This window comes from Carya illinoinensis, chromosome 15, assembly GCF_018687715.1.
Source record: "Carya illinoinensis cultivar Pawnee chromosome 15, C.illinoinensisPawnee_v1, whole genome shotgun sequence".
Classification (NCBI taxonomy): Eukaryota; Viridiplantae; Streptophyta; class Magnoliopsida; order Fagales; family Juglandaceae; genus Carya; species Carya illinoinensis.
The window spans coordinates 22,440,716-22,464,131 of NC_056766.1; the positions used below are offsets into that span (position 1 = coordinate 22,440,716).

The 23,416-nt window shown below is 37.6% G+C and overlaps 1 protein-coding gene across 1 annotated transcript; it reads left to right on the plus strand.

The window, feature by feature from the left end:
• Positions 1-11,498: 11,498 nt before the first annotated feature.
• LOC122296537 (LRR receptor-like serine/threonine-protein kinase ERECTA) lies at positions 11,499-20,698 on the plus strand. Its single transcript, XM_043106312.1, has 27 exons — positions 11,499-12,230; positions 12,781-12,919; positions 13,048-13,119; positions 13,423-13,494; positions 13,625-13,696; positions 13,801-13,872; positions 13,970-14,041; positions 14,157-14,228; positions 14,323-14,394; positions 14,482-14,550; positions 14,660-14,731; positions 15,067-15,138; positions 15,372-15,443; positions 15,728-15,799; positions 15,882-15,953; positions 16,037-16,108; positions 16,546-16,617; positions 16,689-16,760; positions 16,843-16,914; positions 16,994-17,065; positions 17,445-17,513; positions 17,610-17,681; positions 17,823-17,896; positions 18,034-18,162; positions 18,818-19,162; positions 19,290-19,660; positions 20,093-20,698. The coding sequence occupies exons 1-27, from the start codon at positions 12,131-12,133 to the stop codon at positions 20,468-20,470; spliced, it is 2,970 nt and encodes a 989-aa protein (XP_042962246.1). The 5' UTR covers positions 11,499-12,130; the 3' UTR covers positions 20,471-20,698.
• The last annotated feature ends 2,718 nt before the right edge of the window (positions 20,699-23,416 follow it).

The following is a 23,416-nucleotide window of genomic DNA, read 5'->3' on the forward strand; positions in this document are numbered from 1 at the left end:
TGAGAGCAGGTCCAGCCCTAAAGCAACCCTAACATACCTCGTTCTGTCATGACGAGGAGTGGACTAGACTCCAGCCCGATCCTAACTCTCCTTTCCCACGATGTCAATGGATGGGAGCGGGTCCAGTCTCAAACTACCCTAACGGAGTTCCTCTACACATGGGTCAACAAGCAAGATTAGCTCCAGGCCACCCTGACCTTCCTCGCAGAGGAGCACGGGTCTAGCCCTAAGGCTGCCCGAGCAATACCCCATCCCCTCGCAGCAGAGGGATGATGACCTCCCCGAAGGGTTAAAGAGGGGGTGCGGTTTGAGGCGTCCCTACCTCTCATATGGAGGAGCGCGGGATAGTCCTAGGACTACTCGACTCATCTAGTGAGCCCCTCCCCCCCCCCCCCCCTCTCCCCCCTGGGAAATCACCTCGCGTGGGAAAGTTCCCTGAAAGAGTGAATGACCTCTCCCACGGAGGAATGCAGGTAATCCCACTACGCCAAGTCAACAAGGCGAAATGGTGAATGGCAGGGAATTTCCACCGCAGGTTGAGTACTCCATAAAAGTCTTGCAGATCGGCAGGAACAGAGATACAGTGATGATTGGCGAGGTACCAATGAAATGATAGCCAGCTCGCCGATGTCATCACTTTGCTAACAGTGAAAGGCGCACATAATACAAAAAAACATTAAAAAAAAAAAAAGAAAAAAAGAGGAAAAGCATAAGAAGAAGATCATTTCATTCATCAAAGTAATTACAACGTGGTGACTACAGTGTGATCGTGAAAGCTGTAACGAAAGGTAAAAGGGAAAGAACAGCTAGAAAATCCAAGCCAAACTCGGAGGGGTGCAGGTCCACCCACGAGAGAAGTGATAGCCTGAAGGGTCAGTCCGCACTGGGCGGCGAAAGCCTGGGTCAGGAGAAGACGCCCCACCAATGGGAGTCAACCGAGATGTAAGGAAGAACCATGGACTGCACGAAGAATCTTGAGACAGAAAAATCAATTGAATGATCGTCCCGCAAGGTGAGGGGGTGCATCATCTTCTTAAAACGTCTCCTCATAATGAAGAACAACATGACTTTTGGAAGGGCATCCGCGGGAGCCTCAAGAAGGTAGCCACATGCATCTCCGCTTAAAAACCCATCGTAAGACCCGACATCATGAGGCCAACCCTGAGCCAGGGTGCCCATTGGAGTTGAGGGGGAAGGAAAGAATGCGGGATTCCAAAACGCTTGGGGAAGTAGTTGGTGGAAAGAAAAGAAGAAGGGAAGGCCTATATATAGGTTGGGAGTGGTGGTTCACATCCCAAGGTTCAGAGTATATGCACATTGTGGGGGTCCATCAGATCAAACGCGAATCTCTCGAGAATATCCCACGTAAATTTCGTGGCACACATGTGGAAACTGCACCCACACCATAAAGGCAGGACAACCAATGGATGAGCAATGAATGATTGACTGTTCAAAATCCTCCTGGGTCCATAAAAGAAATGCCGATCATTAACTCACTCCCATGGGAAGGCTAAAGGGCAGGTACAACAATAACAAAAGAAGAGCAGAATTCAAAACGTCACCTTGGAAAAGAAAATGCTACTAGTAAACAGTAATCAAACAGTGTGAGAGGATACATTAGAGCGTGGGAAGGAAGTCAGGGCATAAAAGAAAGATACATATTTTTATTGATTAGTTTGTCTGCAAAGGAACATCTGGCGTTTGCTACCAACGCGGCCTCAAAAAGGTTTAAAACAAAAAGAGAGAGAGAAAGAAGAAGGAAGGAAGTAAAGGAGGAAACACGAGGCACAAATCAAGGAGGCGCATGTGCCACAAACATAAAAAGGTTAAACAAATCAGCCCAAAACAAGAGCTGCCCAATCACCAATATAGCGAGAATAAAAGTTTTATGCATATACACATAAAAATAAGAAAGAAAGAAGGTAATAAAGTGAAAGACCCCTCAGCCGACCTATGGCTCCTCCTCCTACTCGGGGGGTCTGCCTCTGAGGGAGTAATAACCACTGCTAGTACCTCGGGCGCATCTATGAACTCGCTGGGGACCAGATCCACCCCTATCTGAGTCCTGGCCTCTAAAGTAACAGGGTTTGGAGCTGGGAACTCAGGGTCCAGTGAAAGCAATTCACACCTGGGGTTTGTCAGCAAGTATATCCTTAGCGCCTCCCGGCCAGAGAGGAACCCATGGCGTCACGCCTCGTCCCTAACCTGCCACACTCTTGACAGCTCTTGTTACTGTTATCGAAGCGTCGACCTCAGATCTTCCCTTTCAGCCCTTAGGGCCTTGATGGTCTTCATCCACTTCGAGAGGGTCTGGCTAACCTTCAGGAACTTGTCTTTGACAAACCTACGGAAGGACTCCACAAAGTCACACCTCTGGAAAGAGAGACATGCGCAGCTTAGAGTTCCTCTAGCTCATCTGTCCTGCTGTAAAGCATCCTCTCCGGGGTCTCATGTACCTCTAACTCGCACACCATATCAAGACGACACGTAGCGACTTCCTCCTGGGACCTCCATAAATCAGACTCAGCATGATGCAGCCGCTCCCTCAAGTCTGGAGTGAGACCGAGAACCCCACGTCAACCATGGGCTGAGGGGAGACCGCGGGAACCGCAGGAAGAAGTTGATGATCCCTAAAGCCGAGCCCCCCTGATTGCTCACTACCGGGGTCAGCGGCCGGCTGATGACCTGTTAAGAAAACATCCAGTAAAATCGCAAGAAAAGTATTGGGAGAGTACTAGGACAAGGAAATCTGAGTTCGGGACTAGACTTAAACGAGAGCACCTGAGGCACCTGCCAAAGGATGCCTGAGTTCAGGGTGCCCTGTAATGGTCGCCTTAGGCGCCCCTCCTCAGCTCGGCTGACTCAGGGAAGAGTAGTTTTGGTAGGCGTTGGAAAATGATGAGGCCATGATCCTTCCTCCCGAGGAAGGTAGAGCTGTGCCACCGACAACCGCAAAAGATGAGGGAGAGGCGCGACCTTATGAGGAAGACATCGACTCCCCGAACATCTGCGGGCACGAAGCAGAGCCCCTGAACGCCAAAGAGCAACGATCACTCTCCCACCACTTCACGGGTGGGGCTTGTGGGTGGAAGTCCCTGCAGAAGATTGACCAGGAAAATGAGGGACATCATTGTCATCAGAATCTGGCTTGTCTTTGGAATTTTGCCATAGCTTCTTTCCTTTTCTTTCTACTAGGGGACTGACGAACGACCAATGGGCCCCAAGGGACTTGAAGACCAACCCAGTGTAATGCCACATGCGCAGGAAGGTACTGCTACAAAATGCTCTCGCTCAGTAGCACGTTGGACCAGACTTCATCCAGGTGGGTGGCAACCCACTCCCGTACAATCTCAATACGTAGGTCTCCCTCGATGTTTGCCAGAAACTTAGGGAGCTTTTCCCTCAGGCACCGTTTCCCAGTTCGCCCGAACGAGATAGCTCTGTCCCGCATACTGCCCCGAGGGTACTCCCACCCTGCACCAGAAACAAAGAAAAAGTGTTTGAAGTCCGAGATCCTCCTGTTATATTCCCACTTAAGGTAGACTAAGGGGTAAACGGGAGCAAAATCGCAAAGGTTACCTCTCATCTTCAATACTAAATGAGTGAGAAAGAACTCCCTGCCAGTGAGGTCGGCCCAAGTATTGTAAGCTTCCTCTAGGGCTCGCTGCCAAATCACGCAGCAACCCACTAGAATTCTCCAAACGTTAGGAGGGAGTTGGGTGGGTGCCACGCAGACCATGTCCAGTATATCACACACCAGAAGGCAGAAGGGCAACCTAAGACCATCACTAAACATGGAAGGGAATAGTGTCATCTTGTAGGAATACCCCTCGGAGAACAGTGCGTTCCAGGATGCCGAACTCTCTCCTCAGGTTTTCCAGGTCAGAGGGAACCATCATGGAATGCCACAAAGACCCAGCAAACCCTCTCCCTTCCGCAAGGTCCTTGGCGACCCCCATCCCAAAGGGAGAACAGGCTTGACTGGAAGTCCCAGTGGCCCTGTGGTCTCTTGAGCCCTTCGAAGCCAGGTGAGCAGACTTTTTGGGAGCCATGAAAAACAGTGTAAGCTAAGCCCAAGGTTTCAAGCAATAGAAGAGCAATGCAAAAGGTCTGGAAGCAATAGACACCCAGCCCGCCTCAAGGACTATATATAGTGGCCCGAGAGACGGTTCATATGCCTAAGCGGTAGGGGTAGAGTAGTCACCTAATCCTGACGAATTCGAAGCAATAGAGAAGGAACATGGTAAGGGTAGTTTCAAACCACCGAGCACACGAAACGACGTAGATCACGATGGGTGTAATAAAGAAGCTGTCTGAGCATGTTACTCGGAGGGAAAGTAAACAACCAGTTTGCCCGATCGAGGAACCAACTGTGTGAGGAGCCATCACCACTAGTCTCGGGCATCAAACAGCGAGGAAGAGAAAACAATTTCGGCCGAGTCGTGCCAGAAGCTAGAGGCCAATTCCCATCGAAATCTTTAAATAGGAATTGGCGAGGTAACTATTAGGGAGAAAATTGCACCCCATAAGTTCGGCCCAACTTAGGCAGGCATGGCACCCTGCCCAAGGCCAGACCTAAGCTTGTCCGACTCCCAGCCACATAACAGCGGGTAACCCAGCCCAAGAGGACACGGGTCAAGCCAACGGGCCAAGTGGACAGTGATCCAGAGGGCACTCAACACCCCTATCGCCAGGGAAGAAGCAACACGCCACATCGATGGGACAACACAATCTAACGCCCTTCTCAAGCCAAGCCACATTAATTGGGCTTTGGCAAGGGCCACTATAGGAGGAAGGGCATCAAGCTCCGAACCCTTGAGACAGGTATAAGTATCCCCTTAAGCACCCTAGAAAGGTAAGCTAAAAAGATCTCCTCATTTCCCGAGAGTTTTCCTCTATACAAGATTGACCTAAGTATCGGAGGTTCCATCCGGCAAACCCCCGGCCTACTGAAATTGGGAGTGATTTTGTGTGTGCAGGTAAAAAAAGGCCCGAACCCCCGAGAAGTCTGGCCCAAAAGCCTACAAAACACGACGTTAACAAATACTATATCACTAAATGATATTATAGTGATATAATACTATAGTGATTTCACTATAATATATCACTAGAATATATATATACTATAGTGATATCACTATAATATTATATATATATACATATAACATCATCCTCACTATATATATACTATAATGATATCACTATAATAGTGTAATATACAGTGAGGATGATGTTAGTATAGTTAACTATCATAATATGTTAGTATTAATTATTAGTAACTTAATAGCATTAGTGGTTATAGTGATACTACATCACTAGATGATACTATAGTGATATAATCAATGATCATATAAATGATATAAGTGATATTCTATAATGGTAATTTATATGTTAGTATTAAGTATTAGTATCTTAATAGTATTAGTATCAATAGTATTACTAATATTTATATATGTTAATATAATATATATATATATATATATAAAGTATACTGTATTGATGTAAATATTATAGTATATTGTATTTTTTTTTCACAAATTTGTATTTTATTAAAACCAAAAAATGGGACCGAACCAGACTGGAATTGGCAAAACTGGACATATCGGTTTAGGAGAATAACCGATGCGTAATCAGTTTTTGAAAATATAAAACCGGTACACATCGGTTCGGTCCTAAATTTTTTTAAAAACCGGACCGGTTACACTTTTATATACAAGCTTTATTTACAAGCCTAAATTGAGTCAAATTAAACAAGTTTGACTGATGTAATATTTGAATCAATATTAGTATGTTTATAAGCATGAGAAAAGCTACACTCACCAACAAATGGATCCCTATTTTTTTTTTTTTTTTACTTAAAGATTAAGAAAGTATTTTTTTAATAATGTTGTGAATTTTTTAAAAAAATTATAATTAAGAATATAAGAAAAAATAAATGAAAAAAATTGCTCTTATCAAGACAAGTCTCATGCTACGTCAGCTCTTATAAACATTCGCTTTATTAAATTAACCAAATTCAAATCAAGTATGTACAAATTGAACTCGAACTAGTCATCAGCTGTCCTACGACCTTACACGTGGACAAAGTATTTTTATCTCAAAGGGAAAATAAACTGTCCTACCCACTCATTCATTATTCTGCAAATAATTTTATTTATATATCTTATGACATAATTTGACTTCTAATATTTAAATTTTAAATTTTAAATCAAATTATATACTCTTAATCCATTACCAAATATAAACTACCAATGACATGCAAATTAAAAGTCTTTTCAATATTATTGTTAAGTGTCAACATATAATTTATCTGCGTCCTGAAAAAAAGGAGAAGCATCAATACATCATGGGAAATATAACCACATCCTAGATCCTTCACTTAGATGACCACGTGGCAGCCAGTTATTGGTGGACCAAATAGAGAGATTTTGTTTCCCCCAAGAGGAACATAGTCGAATACAGGAAACAAAATCAATATAACAGATTAAAAGAAAGCACTTAAAAGTTAGTTAGTTATCAGATTAAAAAAAAAAGTAAATTAATAATAATAATAAGAAGAAGAAAAAAGAAGAGTGGCTAAAGGAGACATACTTAGGTACATACAAACTGACAGACAGGTATAAGGTATAAGGTAAAAGGGAGCACGAGTGACTAATTGGCGAGTACACATCTAAAATGCGAGTGAGAGAAACTTTCCCTTCTCTTTAGGGAACAAGATCAAGAAAATTGCTAAGAGGGGGGTGGGAGCCTCGGCTCCTCCCTCCCTCCCATCTCCCCTTTTTCCAGTTAGGTATAAGGTGGTTTTTGTGGGTGGTTTTGTTTTTTTAGAATGTTAATAATAGCTGTTTGGCCGTGACTTTGATGGGATGAAAGACCATTACCAGGCCGGTTTACCGAAGTCCTCAACCACAACATATCACGCAGTTTGGGCGGAGCGATTTTACACGAAAGTGGTGGAGGAGCTCGGCTACGGATGGCCATAGTTTTGGGTGGTTTGAAAACCTTTCCCATCCAGTGTCTCCGACCGTTTTGTCTGGGAGGAGTTAGCTATCAGGCGTATTATGCAAACATGTATGCTTGAGAGGTGCATGTGGGGAAGAGTTAAAGGTTTGGGGCTAGTTTTTGTCCGAAGAAATGGTCTGCTGAGGGGACGGAGATTGGAGGTTTTACGACGGTGGGGGGGTCAATGCGGTTTGCTCTCGGAGACAATGTTTTACGTGTGGGTTGGGATGCAGTCCGGCGAGGTTAAGGGCCTCTGTTTTATCCATGGAAAACAGAGAATTTTTTTTGGTTTGCAGGCCATCGTACATGGGGGGTTAAGGCGTCTGTCGGGGGTGGAGCCTGGCCATGGCTCATGGCGGATTCTCTCTTGGATGATGGACGGGGAAGGGGTGACGGTGACGGTGTAGACAGTTTCATTTTTTTGGGTTTTGGTTCCTGTTCTGCTGGTTCTCTTCATAGATTAGTTTTCATTCCGTTTGTTTTTCTGGTTTTGTATTAGTCTGGAGGCGGTGTTTGCCTTTCGTTTTTGTTGTTTTTTAGTTTTTCTGGGTTTTGTTTTAGTCTGGGAATAAGTTGCTTTCGGTGGCTGTTTTTTGGAGCTGTTTTGGTGCGGTTTATGGTGCTATCTGGTGGCAGCAGGTCTTTATTGTGGAATCTGTTGCATTCTGAAGATTGGCTCGCTTTGCACGCCGAATGTAGGCTGATACGAGACAGCTGCAGGATGAGGTAGGAGAGAGTGCGCTGGGGTGGCATTCTGTTAGCTACTGTCACGTACAGGTAGCAGGACAGTGGGGTCAAAGTGGGGTGAATTGGTTTTATTGTTTTTTTGCTTAGTGAATAATTTGAAATAGCAATTCCATTTTCTCTTTTAGAGGAGAATGGTAGTGAGCCTCTATCTTCCTTTGGAGGATGAGAGTGGAAGATCCCCCTCCTCCTTTGGAGGGTGGGGGTGGAAGGTGTTTGTGTTCTCATAGACAAGTCGAGATGGACACTTCTGTTTTTACAAAGTCTTCCATCTCAGAAGGGTGTCGTTCGAGAGTTTTAAAAGTTTTATAGACAATGCTCGGCACAATGAAAATTGTGTGCGGGGGAGACTTATAACGGATGTGTAGTTGGCTAGTTAATCAAGATTTGTAGTCGATTCTTTGGTCACAGTTGTAACTTCTTTCATTCATTCATGAATTGAAATCTATTTAAAAAAAAAAAAAAGTATAAGGGAGCACGTATTTCATTTTACATTAATAAATTATAAAAAATCTGTTTTTGGGTCCAGTTGGGGATAAGGGGTATTAAATTATGAAACAGGCTTTTTAGACCTGCGGGGCCCACATTCACCATCAGAGGTTGTTTGTCAGAGATTCAGAGACAAGGCAAATGGCCTTCCCGAGGTACAAAAATATCTTTTTTAATAATAATAACAATAATAATAAATAATCAAGATGGTAACTTTTTCTCCCTCTTTTTTGACGGAAGCTAATCCTACGGTACGAAAGTTTTGTGGACCCCATTCCTGTTTTCCTTCTCCGGATCTTTTTGGCTGTTGCTTTCTTAAAATCAAGGGTTTGATTATAAAAAATAAAATATAAAAAATCTTTTTCCCTCTCTCTTTTTTTTTTTTTTTTTCCTAAGGCTCTAGATGAGCTTAGTTCAGTTTTAAATTATTAACCTCATTTTAATTTAAAATCTTTTTATTTTCATAATTTATAATTTTTTTAATTCAATTCATCTTTATATTTAAAATCTATAATTTTTTTTAATTTCTTATAAATAGTATTAAACACATCTTAATATCTAAACACATTTAAATTCATTTTATATAACCTCACGTAACTCAATCCACCTACTAACTCACTATTATTCATAAAAGACTCAGTTCAACTTAATTTAGTTCAATATCTAAACACAGCCTAAGATTATAGGTAGATTGAATTCAAATATGAGATTAGATGGTTTTAGATAAAAAAATAAAATTTAAATAAAATATTATTTTTTAATATTATTATTCTTTTGAGATTTTAAAAAATTAAATTGAAATTTGAAAATTTTGAATTATTTAGTATATTTTGTGTAAAAATTTAAAAAAAAATTAATAATGAAATAAAATGAGATGAAACATTTTTCGAATCCAAACGAACCTACATTATCTTTTTTCTATAATATTTTGTTGAATGTAGATTCTTTAATTTCTTGATCTTTTCTAAATGAAAAAAATACTATATATCCAATATTACATTTTATTAGTTTGATCTTAAGAGGTTGTTTGAACAATAATATGACATGAGATAGTTTTAGAACATTGACACGTCAATACCTAGTCAAATTTTGACTAAATTTTACTAAAGTGATTGCATTAGAATAGTCAAAACTCCAATGCTCCATATTTGAGTTACAATAAAATCAAACAATTTATTAAGTTTGGCCAGCTACCGTTCATCTCTAAAATAATATTTTACTCTAAAAATATTCTCAACTATTATTGGGCGTAAGAACTAAGAAGAGTTGGTAAAATGTGTTTGCTGATAATTAGGTTGAAGACAAAAATAGTTGAAAAATAATAATTTTAAATAAAAATTAAATTATTAATTAATATATAGAGTGTATTTACAAAATATAAAAAAAAAAAATTATTATTAAAATATCTAATATTATATTATTATTTTGACTTTGAGATTGATGGTCCAATGTAGATTAATATCTTCAATGGTTTAAGCCAAAACTTCAACTTTTAGTCGATTTTTTGAATTGCAATTGACAATGGTAGGCCCTGTTCAGATTCGAAAAGCTTTTTATCACTTCTTATTATTATATTTTTTTAAAATTTTCACACAAAATACGATAAACAACTCAACTTTTTTAAATTTCAATTCAACTTTTTCAAATCTTAAAACAATAATAATATTAAAAAAATAATATTTTAATAATATTTTATTCAACTTCTATCTTTCATTTAAAATCATCTCATCTCTAAATTCAAACTAGCCCTTAGATGAAAGTTGATGTTTATATATATATACAATAGAATGATAAAAATGATAAATCACAAATTAATATATAGTTTGAAAATGATAAATAGCATTTCTCTTTTTAAATTATTGTTCTTAAATTATAAAAAATTAAGATCAAAACTTATAATATTTATTAAATATTGTTGAGAGACACGTGTCTCGTTAGTCTACTATGAAATACATCTTGTTATAAATTCAGTCCTAACTTGAGCAAACTCAGAAAAAGGGCCAAGAATTTTAGAACTTAGATGTTCTACCGTTCATTTCTCAACTAGTAAAAAATGATAGACAATACGTATACAAAATAAATCCTACAACATATATTGTTTCCCTTATAATAGGTTTGAGCAGTGAGATGAGAATTTTTTATTTTAAATGAAAGTTTAAAAAATTATTTTTAATATTATTATTATTTTAAAATTTGAAAAAATTAAATTCGGATTTAAAAAAATTAAATTGTTTATTATATTTTGTATGAGAATTTGAAAAAGTTGTAATAGTGAGATGAGATTAGAATTTTATGTCTCATCCCATGCCCCAAACTTGCCTTTAGTCTCCCATAAACCATTAAGGTCTCTCGTTTGGTTATACAGTTCAGATGAGATGTTTTATTAAAAGTTAAATAAAATCTTATTATAATATAATTTTTAATATTAATTTTGTTTTAGAATTTTAAAAAAATTAAATTGTTTATTATATTTTATATGAGAATTTGAAAAAATTATAATAATTATATGAGATGAGATGAGATGAGATAGTTTGGTATTTGATAACCAAACCAGAAAATTGTCAATAGATATAAGAAAATTATTGTTTGTATAAAACAATATGTCTCTCTTAGACTTAAATCTTATAATTTGGTAATAAAATTTAAAAAATCTTAACCCAAAATTTAAGTTAGGCATTAGATTTTCATTCCTAATTTACATAAGTAACCTTGAGGAGTTGGCTCAAATAGTAAAACTCTAATTTTGATGGTATGCTTCCTCCAAAGTTAAATGTTCAAATATGATTGGGGTGTAAACAATTTTTAAGAACTTAATAAAAACTCCTTATCGAGAATTTATGCACTGAAAAAATTAGTTTAAATGTTATTTTCGAATACCCAATACTAATAAAAAAAGAAAAATGATATTTATAGTTATAAAATATGTCAGCGCCATATAATATTTTTGAAAAAATTAAATAAATACAAGATTTATATAATAAAAATTTGATTTTTATAAAAAAATTACATAATATTTACATATTTCATAACTAAATTTAATATTACTTAAAATATACGTTAGATAGTACTGAACAGTGAACACGAGTACTATATATTATGGGGAATTTGTATAAAAATATATTATAATGTAATATATTATATCAAACGGTCTCATTTAATTTATTTTTATAATATTAAGAAATTCTCCAGTAAACGGTACAAGGTGGGCTACTCTCTCTACGTAAATATCAAAAACACCAGATGAAAAAAACGAAGATTTAACTCCATTCATGGAGTTAGAGTGAGAGAGTCCTTTTGATGCACCAAAGAAGACGACTCTGCCCTGCGTTAACCCCCACTCCTCCATACACTAACTGCAAAACCGAAGTGAAAGCGACCCATTATTCACTTTGGCATAGAGTAGAGTCACAGAGATTAAAGATAAACAACGTAGAAAGAGAAAGTTGAGAGAGAGAGAGCTGAGGTTGCAGGTTTTATTGCAGAGGTCTGGCAGATCGTTTTTTAACTTTATCTATGAAATAATTCTCTCTCTCTAGCTGTTCTCTCTCTGATCTCTTTCTCACAGTGGTGTATTTAGAGCGCTACGCTGCCAGAGGGATGTGATTGAACACGAAAAAGCTCAGCTCTTCCTGCTGATGAATTTCATTACCCCAGATAAAAGTTTTTTCCTGTTTTAAAAGAACCCCCACCAGGCACCAAGAACTCTCATAAACCCAGTCTTGCGCTCACCCTTATCTTCAGGCATTTCCATGTCCGCGAGTCCAAGAAGAAAAGGTTTTCTTAGGGGTGTCCGCGGAGTATCTGTCCTCTGAGTTTTCAAATGTTTTCCATAAAACCAGAGAGCTTGTAAAGGGTGGTTGAAATAAGTCGTTACTTGTGACGGGTCGGGTGCAAAATGAGGTTTCTTGGGAGGGCAGTTATATCATATCCAGTTGATCTCCTTCTCCTTGCCTTTTTGTTCTGTCTCAGCTTTGCCTCGGTAGATTCCGACGACGGTGAGTTTTGTTTTTTTCTTCCCTTTTTTTTCTCAAGTGCCGCGTCCAACATAGAAATCGAATTTTGATGCATTTGAAGCTTGGACTTTCCTACCGAAGAGAAATTTTCCAAATGTATGATGACTGATACTACTAGTACGTATAGTTGGTTACTCAGTTGGGGTTCGGGACCAGGACAATTTCTCGGAAACGAAACGGGGGTTTACTATGAAAGAAATCTAAACTATATTTTAGACGCATTTCTTTATTATATATGTTTTTCTATCTTGTTTCTTTGTTCATCTATCGTATCGAGGTCCTACAATGTTCGACAAACTGTAAACTTTCGTCTTGTGAAAAAATATTTCTTTTATTATTCTAATATTTTATCCCACTGGGCTTATTTTGATTTGACGGGAACGTGCTCGCTGTTTACACTTTATCCTACTCGATTCGGCTCGTAGATAACATACTCATGCTCTGTGTTTGTTTCCATGGTTTGCGTGTGGGAGTGTGTGTGGGTTGAGACTAAACTGAACAGTTTGTTCATCTAAAAATGTGGGCAATGAAGGGGCAACACTGTTGGAGATAAAGAAGTCCTTCAGGGATGTGGACAATGTTCTATATGATTGGACAGATTCGCCATCTTCAGATTATTGTATTTGGAGAGGGGCCACCTGTGACAATGTCACCTTCCATGTCATTGCGCTGTAAGTCTTTTTCTTTGTTACGCATTTGTGGGTTGACTTTCTTTAATTTGGACTTGAATTCATTTCCATTTCTTCTAAATCAAGAACTGACTCTTCTTTTACCTTCTGGTTGCTGGCTATCCTTGTAGTAATCTGTCCGGTCTGAATCTCGATGGAGAAATCTCACCTGCAATGGGGGATCTTAAAAGCCTGCTTACCATGTACCGTTCTCCATTCTTATATTTGTTTTAGAGTTTATGCTACTTTCAGTTAGATTTTTCAAGGCTCTGCTTGTTTCCACACAGATATCTCAATGGAAAATTTTGTGAGAAAGTAACATTTTGAATTTGATGATAAATGCACATACACATACATACATATATCCACACACTTCTCCCGAAGTGAGTGATTTTAATTTACAGGTTCCATTTTAAAACAGAGTCTAAGCTCAATTCTTGTATAAAAAGTTAGAATATTTGGTGGGTTCAAATCAATATTGATTGTTATTGTGTTTCCTTGATCAGTGACCTAAGAGGAAACCGTCTGTCTGGGCAGATACCAGATGAGATTGGCGACTGTGCTTCTTTGAAAAGCCTGTAAGTTCTTTATCTTGAAAGGGACTTGCCCAAGTTCATGATTTTACTATTTTATAATGTGCACATAAGCATATTTCTTGACTTGGGAGACTTTTCATGTAATGGATAGTTAATTAATTGGTCTTATCAGGGACTTGTCATTTAATGAGATATATGGAGACATACCATTTTCGATCTCAAAGTTGAAGCAACTGGAATATCTGTACGTTCCTCTGCAAGCATGTTCTATTGTGTTTGGTTATGTGGATGACTGGTTATCTCTTAGAAAGATGACTATTTTAAATTATATTTGAAATGGGCTTTCAGAATCTTGAAAAATAATCAGCTGAGTGGACCCATTCCTTCAACCTTGTCCCAGATTCCGAACCTGAAAGTTTTGTAAGTTCCTTTTCTCTTTTCCTCTACTCATTGTGTAATTAATTATGAATCAAATAGTCGTGACTAAAATTCCTATTTTCTGCAACATTGGCATTAGAGATCTGGCTCAAAATAATCTCAGTGGAGAAATACCCCGGCTTATTTACTGGAATGAAGTCTTGCAGTATCTGTGAGTGCACTATAGTTGATAATGTTAAATCATTTTCCTTGATGTATTCCTCTATCTGGTGATTCGATATGACATTGATCTGGAGAATGATATTTTCTTGTTATTTCAATCCTAGTGGTTTGCGAGGGAACAATTTAGTGGGTACACTCTCTACAGATATATGCCAATTAACTGGGTTATGGTACTTGTAAGTTGACATCCAATCACTTCACTATACAGACTTAAAATTCCTTTATATCCTCCAGCATATAAGGTCTTTAATCCCTTCAACTTGGTTGCAGCGATGTAAGAAACAACAGCTTGACTGGCAGTATTCCTCAAAATATAGGAAATTGCACTGCATTCCAGGTCTTGTATGTATCCCATCCGACTCAATGAAGTCAAATTTCCAGAATTCTGAACTAGGCTAACTCAAGATTATCATTTGTTCTTTTTGGTAGGGACTTGTCCTACAACCAGCTAACTGGAGAAATTCCATTCAATATTGGGTTCTTGCAAGTAGCCACGTTGTATGTGCTTGTGGTTCTCTTTAACTTATTATGTGCATGGGTATAAAATCTTATTATACCATCTTCAGTTATCCGATATACTAATTTCTCTTACCTTTATTGTTGCCAGGTCATTGCAGGGTAATAGACTTACAGGGCGAATGCCATCAGTGATTGGTCTGATGCAGGCACTTGCTGTTTTGTAAGTGCTTTTAGCTAACTATATAAAGTGAATCTAAACCCCTAGGGGTTGGCTCGAGTGGTAAGGCCTTGGTCTTGGTGGTATGCTCCCTCCAAGGTCTAAGGTTTGAATCTCACTGGGTGCAAACAATCTCTAGGGGCCATCGGACTGGGAGATTTTACCCTTGAATTACCCAGGTATACTTGTGGGAAACTCCTCGCCGAGGGCCTGTGCACTATCGGGATTAGTTAGGACGTTATTCTTGGACACTCGATGCCAATCAAAAAAAGTAAAGTGAATCTAAAGCATTGCCTTCAGTCTCCCTCTCATTTCCATGTAATTGTTTCCTTTTCCAGAGACCTGAGCTGCAACATGTTAAGTGGACCAATTCCTCCAATTTTGGGAAATTTGACTTACACTGAGAAATTGTAAGTACATTGTTTGCTATTCTTGCAATTGATTTTTTGTCCTAGTATCTTCTCCTGCACATGAAGGTTAATAGTTTTGGATTTAGCTACTACTTTGCTCCTTAAAACTGTCATTATGAGTTTTGAGTTAACCAATCCCATCTTCTATTGTTAATATGGTATATAATAGTCTGCGGAGCTGCCCCAAAGTTGTCCTTTATATGCCTTAAATTTGATTCAAATCCCAAATGTAGGTATTTACATGGCAACAAGCTGACTGGATTTATTCCCCCAGAGCTCGGAAACATGACCAAGCTTCATTATCTGTAAGAGTTTTTCTCAGTATTTATCCAGCCTCTCCTAAATTTCTTTTTTCTTCACAACTATATGCACACTGCTTATGCACCTGAGTGGGCATATGCTTGATATTGAACTAAGTTTTCGGATTTTTTTTTTTATTTGCATCAATTAAGGTTTTGTTCATTTGGGCTTGATTGTTGTGTATTATAAAATATCACCTGCTGACTTAGTCGAAGTTCCATTTATCATTTCTCAGTCATGAATATGAAGCAGATGCATTCGCTCTCTAACTGCCGCTCTGCCTGTGTAGGGAATTGAATGATAATCATCTTTCTGGGCGCATTCCACCAGAGCTTGGGAAGCTCACTGATCTGTATGACCTGTAGGTTTTGCAACCTCTGATTATTTGATTTTAGTGGTTTCAGCATGATTCTATTTGAGTTACTGATACAACATTCCTGCAGAAATATTGCTAACAATAATCTTGAAGGGCCCATCCCTGATAATATTAGCTCATGTACAAATCTGAACAGTCTGTAAGCATCTAACCTTAATCTGTTCTTACACTTAAAACTTTGGTTCTTTTGGAGTTAGTAATTGTCTAGTTGATTTGCGGCAGAAATGTGCATGGTAACAAGTTGAATGGAACCATCCCACTTGCTTTACAGAGACTGGAGAGTATGACATATCTGTAAGTTCCCTCATCTTCTAAAATTCTAATTGCTGGTTAGAATCATGCAGTTGTATTTCATGTTCACCGTTGTCCTGTAATGGGGTGGGAGGTATAAATTTACATGTATAGTTGACATATTACCAATAGTTCTCTCTCTGCTATCATTGCCATTCCCATCCTGTTGATGGTTTCATTGCTCCGTTTTAAAGCATTTACATGCACACTTATATGAACGAGGTCTTCCACCTATGGTGTCTAGAGGTCATTTCTGAATTTGTATGTCCATCTGTGATCAATACCACTAATATCCATTGGTTTGATTGCCTCATTTAAACAAACCCATGCACACCAAAGCATGTTTAAGCACATCAAGATCCTATCATGCAGTTGATGTTGATACAGATCTTCAATATTGTTTCTCAATGCTCTAATTAAGTTTTGCCTGACATCCTCAGAAATCTTTCCTCCAACAATCTCGGGGGCTTCATTCCAATTGAACTATCTCGGATTGGAAATTTAGATAATTTGTAAGTATAAACTTCATCACTTGTCCGATTCTGATTTTTATTTACCTTTTCTAACTGATAATGTTGTTTAGGGACATCTCTAATAACAAAATTAGTGGCTCCATTCCTTCTTCACTTGGTGATTTGGAACATCTTCTAAAGCTGTGAGTTGTACTGCCTTTTTTTAGCCTTTTTCCTCCTGTCATGGTTTGACTTCTTGCTTACACCAAATGTTAAATGGGGCAGGAACTTAAGCAGAAATCATTTAACAGGATTTATTCCGGCAGAGTTTGGTAATCTAAGAAGTGTTATGGACATGTGAGTACCTTTTTTATATGAATACCATGAAGCCCGTTTTGGTCCTTTGTAACAGTTTGATTCATGCTTTCTATTGTAGAGATCTTTCTAATAATCGTCTCTCGGGGTTGATACCTCAAGAACTTAATCAGCTTCAAAGCATGTTCTCATTGTAAGTTGTTATTCCTTATTTATTACCTGTGATAGGGTAGTTGGCTGAAAATGGCAATGCCAATTACGAATGGAATACTTGCTGAATTCATGTCCAAGTTTCAGTGTAGAATATAAATGATTGTAAACATTGAGTGATTTGTTTTATGACTGTTTAGTGCGCATGCCAATGGAATAATTTAAATTCCGAAAGGATCAACGTCATGATGGTTTAAAATGGTCAATGGGCTGTATAATTAAATAATTATTGGTGGTGTCAGGTGTTGTAGGTACCATACATTGAAAATAAGTTATTATCTGTTAGGATTTTTGCAATGTAGTCATGTCACCTGGTTGCCCATTGTTTTCACTATATGGTGCTTTGGTGCAACATTATGCAGGAGACTAGAAAACAACAATTTTTCAGGGGATATAATGCCACTGATCAACTGCCTCAGTCTTACTGTACTGTAAGTAACTTGTCCAGTGTAAATATTATTTTATAGCTTTAGCTTTAGGGTCCCACAGATCCCTGTGACAAGATCTAGCTGAATAAATTCTTGCAGCAATGTATCATATAACAATCTAGTTGGTGATATTCCTACAAGCAATAACTTCTCACGGTTTTCGCCTGACAGGTTAGATTATAGACTATTTATTTATTAAATTCCCTTCTCATCATTTGAAACTCGGTTATCATATTCATGTTTTACAAGTTCTATTTACTTGAAGTAAATGGCTCAGGCTTGCATACAACTGATGTTGCTATTTATGTGCAGTTTTGTTGGAAATCCTGGTCTCTGTGGCTCTTGGCTGAATTTACCATGTCATGAGTCTCATCCCACAGAGCGAGGTAAATATGACCTTCAAAGTCTGAGCTTTTATTCACCCTCACCATTTGCTAGCATGATCAGCACCCATAACTGTTGAATAGTTTTGAGTAATGAGCAGTTTTTTTGGGTTCTTTTTTCTCCATTGCTGTCAATGCAGTCACAATATCAAAAGCAGCTATTCTGGGAATTGCTCTTGGTGCCCTTGTGATTCTTCTCATGATCTTAGTGGCAGCATTCCGTCCACACAGGCCCGCACATTTTCAAGATGGGTCACTTGACAAACCAGGTAATTTGTTTTGTACTAAAATGAAATAGCCTATACCTATAGTACATGGAATCAAACTTAGATGCCTAAGTTGATTGTAAACCTACTAATAGTATTGGACATGTTAAGAATATAATTGGTTAATTGAAATGATCCCAATAATGACTTCCTTCGCTGGTCAGAAGTAAAGAAGACTGGTTAGAATCCTCTTGGGTGCAAACAATTTCTAGGAGCTATCTGATTAGGGGAACTTCCCCGTGAATTACCCGAGCTGCACTTGCGGGAAAATCCTTGCTAAGGGCCTGTGCACCCCCGGGATTAGTTGGGTCTTTGTTCTCGGACACCCGGTGCCAATCAAAAAGAACTAAATGATGGCATTAAACAAGATTAGTTTATCCCTTAGAAGTTGCCTTGTCCAGAAAAAAGTCTCTTAGATGTTATTTGTGTGATGTTGTTCCAACTGGACTCATTCTTCTGATATAACTTTGTAGGGCGTTATTAATAACCTCAGGATTATCCCATTCATGTCACAATGGAAATAATGAAAAAGTTTATTTTGTAGCTTAAAGCTGTTCTTACTTGTTACGTCCTTAGTTATTATTTGTTAGGTTTTGATAGTCCAGTCTGTTGAAAGCTCTGACAAGCTATTAATTCCTATGTACTTGTAAAACTACAGTTAATTACTCGACAACAAAGCTAGTGATCCTTCACATGAATTTGGCACTTCATGTGTACGATGATATCATGCGAATGACAGAAAACTTGAGTGAGAAGTATATAATTGGTTATGGTGCGTCAAGCACAGTATACAAATGTGTGCTTAAGAATTGCAAGCCAGTTGCTATCAAGAAGCTCTACTCCCACTATCAGTGCTTGAAGGAATTCGAGACAGAACTTGAGACTGTAGGAAGTATAAAGCATCGGAATCTGGTTGGCCTCCAAGGATACTCCTTGTCTCCCTCTGGGAACCTTCTCTTCTATGACTACATGGAAAATGGTAGTCTCTGGGATCTCCTTCATGGTAAGTTCAAGTGCTCATATATCATTGTTGTGCCCAGCATTTCGTTATGTGAAGTTATCTTTAGTTGTCCAAGTGCTCATATACATTCTTTCTCATTCTGAATACTTATATGCAATTTGTTTTGCAGGCCCTACCAAAAAGAAAAAGCTTGATTGGGATACCCGTCTTCAGATAGCACTTGGCGCAGCACAAGGTCTGGCGTATTTGCACCATGATTGCAGCCCCCGCATCATCCACAGGGATGTTAAGTCATCTAACATCCTATTGGACAAGGATTTTGAGGCCCATCTCACTGATTTTGGTATTGCCAAGAGCCTGTGCACCTCAAAGTCCCATACTTCCACTTACATAATGGGCACTATTGGCTATATAGACCCTGAGTATGCACGTACCTCCCGCCTCACTGAGAAGTCGGATGTCTATAGCTATGGCATTGTTCTACTTGAGTTGCTGACAGGGAGGAAAGCTGTCGATAACGAATCCAATCTTCATCATCTGGTCCATCTTCTATCCTTCTTCAATACCTAGTTCTCTCTATCATCTTCTTAAACATCATGGTCACAATGAGAAAATCAGATGTCATGTTTTGAGTTCCATTTGACATAATAGTTTGGTCTTTGAGTGGAATTAGTCATCAAATTACTGACATGTTAGCAAGTCAGGTTTGACATATTATATCCTTCAGCCAGATGCATGACGTGTCCTCTGAGATTGTTCCAAGTCCTGACTGCTTGCAATCTTTAGCCTACTGAAATCACATTAGTTAACTAGGAAATGTAGAATTCAGACTACTAAATTAAATTCTTGCTGTCTTAGGTAATTAATGTTGGTTTTGACATTAACCCATTTTCTTGAAGTTGCAAAAAATCCTGTTTGATGGGGTTTAGCTTGGGACTTTCTCATACGTTAGGCATCTTCTTATTGTCGCAGATCTTATCTAAGACGGCCAACAATGCTGTCATGGAAACTGTTGATCCTGAGATCACTGCCACATGTAAGGACCTAGGAGCAGTAAAGAAGATCTTTCAGCTAGCTCTTCTATGCACTAAGAGACAGCCATCAGATCGGCCAACCATGCATGAAGTAACGCGTGTTCTGGGCAGTCTTGTGCTAGCCACCACACCACCAAAACAACCAACCCCAAGCCCACCTGCGAATGCGACACTCCCGTCTTCGAAAGTACCTTGCTACATGGATGAGTATGCAAATCTCAAGACTCCACACATGTTGAATTGCCCATCAATGAGCACCTCAGATGCCCAACTCTTTGTCAAGTTCGGAGAGGTAATTTCTCAGAACAGCGAGTGAAGGGTCTGTTAGAATCTAAAGCCTGATAAGCAAACGTATGAAAGATATGTTAGTGAGATATTGACAGGATCAGTTAATTGAAAAATGTGTAAATATTTTGGTACTACTTGGCTTAGCTGGAAAATGGGAAAATACAGACATTATCAATTATACTTTTAAAGGCCTGGTACCTGAATTCGTATTCAGATGTGAAATTAGAATAATGATAGCCTTATCATTATTTTATCACTCTTTTATCATTTTTTTTAATTTTTAATTTTTTAATTTTTTTTTTTACTTAATGATTAAGTAAGTGACTATCACTAAAATTATATATTTTTAAATTTTTTTCTTAATGATTAAGAATGTTAAAAAAATATTTAAAAGAAAATAATAAAAAAATAAATATATTATAAATGATAAAATAGTGATAAAATAATGGTAAGTGTATCATTACCCGCGAAATTATGGCTGTAGTTTTGGCAATGGGTCTCTCTCTCAGTGGTACCCAATGGCAGAAGGGTCAGGCCTGGTGGGGTTACTGGTTATGGGTCAGATCAGAGGCTCAGAGGAATTGCATTATATGTGTGACCGGCCATTAATAATGCTCTGCAGATCGTTGGCTGGGCAGCTGCAGTACATCTACGATGCTGGCAATGCCCTGTCTATGGACTCTTGTCATGGTCTGATAAAAAGAGTCATTGCGAGTATGACTCTGTGGTCATGGAAGTTTGGGTTAATTCCAGGACCCATGAGAGCGATTTGAGCCATCTCATTGGGGTTTGTGCCCTCATCCAAAAGATGTGAAGTGCTCCTGTTGAAACTGTCAGGGCAGTGAGGGTTGAACAATCTATTTCCCAGGTGAAAAAAAGAGGGGACATCTTAATTAATTAATTAATTAATTTATTTTGGTTTCACAAAATTATTTTTTTATTTTTGATGTCTAGTGTAAGAAATTATAAGTGTTAAAAGTAAATTACAAATTAATATAGCTTAATTGTAAAATGTCAAATTTAATTTGAGAAATAATATTTGGTGCATGTAAACTTACTGAAAAAATGAGTAAGTGAGATTCATATAAAAAAAATAATTTTTTAATAGTGAATTTTATTTTTATTTTTTAAAATAAAAAATAATATTTGTAATCATGAATTGTGTAATAGCGGTTTAGTTGTTTTGAAAAAAGTGAATTAATATGAGATATGAAAAAAAAATTAATTTTTTAATAATATACTTTATTTATTTTTAAAAAGATTGTGCGGTCTTGCGCGCATTACTTTTTATTAATTTGGAAGGAAAATAATCAAATTTAAGAAATAAATTATTTGAATTCGCTAAAGGGTCGCAAAATTTAAATTTTATTGTCTCACCTATCCGCCTGACCGTTCTGTGGACACTGCACATATCCTGTCAAGCAACTCTTGCCACTCATCGTGCATGCTTGGTGTGAGAGTATATAGGGGGGTAGGGGGTAATATTGCAATAAAATTTGGAGGCTAACGTGTTCTGTACTCACGGAGGGTTATAAAATTGGTGTTCTTTTAAGTTCATTTGTTTACTTAAATTTAAACTATTTTATCTCGTTATATCATTATAATTTTTTTAAATTTTTATATAAAATATAATAAATAATTTAATTTTTTTAAATTTTAAAACAAAATTAATATTAAAAAATTATATTATATTTATATTTTTTTTCAACTTTTAACAAAATATCTTATATCATCATAACCGTGTAACCAAATAAGGCCTAAGTAGGGGTGGGCAAAAACTCTGCCAGCTCCAATTTCGGTTGACGTTCGCTCCGATTTTGGTTTCATCCGAGTTGGAAAAAATGGAGTTCATTGTCGAAGTTGGAATTATTGTGAAAAAAATAGTCAAAATTGGAGTCGAAGTTGAAGGAAAAATTTGCTCAAACTTTTGAACTTCAAACTCTGACTAAAATTTTCTTTTTGTATTTTTTTAAGTCTTCAAAGTCTTCATTTTCTGACTGATTCAGCTGTGTGTCTAAGTCTATCTGTCCCATTAGTTTGTCTGTTTGTCTCAATTTGTCTATCATGTTTGCAGTCTGCTTTCTTTGCTTTGGGTTCAAAGTTCGTCGTTGTTTTGGATACAAATCCCCACTGCTCGCTCCTTTTCATCAATAGGTTGGTTTTAATTTTCATTTATTTTTTATTTTTATAGTGCACATATATAAGAACTCGATCTCCTCTATATGTCTCCATCATTTTCAGTTTTTAATTTCTATTTTTGTTGCACGGTAGCTTTGGGCCTTTGGCAGCGTTAAGGATGCATGACGTCACAAATGCGCCGATTGAGCCATCTCTCTCTCTCTCTTTGACCCTCCAACTCAGCTTCCGGCAACTCCAATCGAAGTCAGAGTCATCGGAGTCCAAAATTACCTCTAACTTAGTCAGAGGTGGGCTTTTCGACTCCGTCAGAGTTGGAGCCCACCCCTATCTTTAAGTCCATGCAATAATTTGATGTAGATTCTTACTTGTCTGATAGGCTGGGGCCCTTAGTTCTTTTCCATTTGTAGAAGTGATTTATTTAAAAGCTTCAATATATATATTATAAATTTTATTCTCAAACCGGCGTGTAGAACATATTTAGTAAAGTGTTTACATGACATAATTTGATTTAAAAGATAAATTTTAAAATTTGAATCTTACAAATCAAATCTTTCCATTTAAATAATGTAAATTATATACTCTACACATTGACTTGAAAATAATATAAATATAGTTATATTATATATTGACATTTTGCCAAGTAGAAGTTGTATAACTCCGATTTAAGTTTTGGGTTGCTAAATGTACAAACCCTAATTAGCCACTTCGCTTCTTGGCTCATGTTGGTTGCAAACTTAAGGAAATGTTTGGAAATATGTTTCATCTCATCTTATACCATTTCCTTCCCAAACAATATTCAAATGCAAATATTTTCAAATTAATCATTACAATTTTT

Coding starts and splice junctions, on each gene's coding strand:
- LOC122296537 (XM_043106312.1), top strand. CDS start 12,131: ATGAGGTTTCTTGGGAGGGCAGTTATATCATATCCAGTTGATCTCCTT. Junction 15,954..16,036: donor TGTACAAATCTGAACAGTCT/GTAAGCATCTAA, acceptor GATTTGCGGCAG/AAATGTGCATGGTAACAAGT. Junction 19,661..20,092: donor AATCCAATCTTCATCATCTG/GTCCATCTTCTA, acceptor TTATTGTCGCAG/ATCTTATCTAAGACGGCCAA.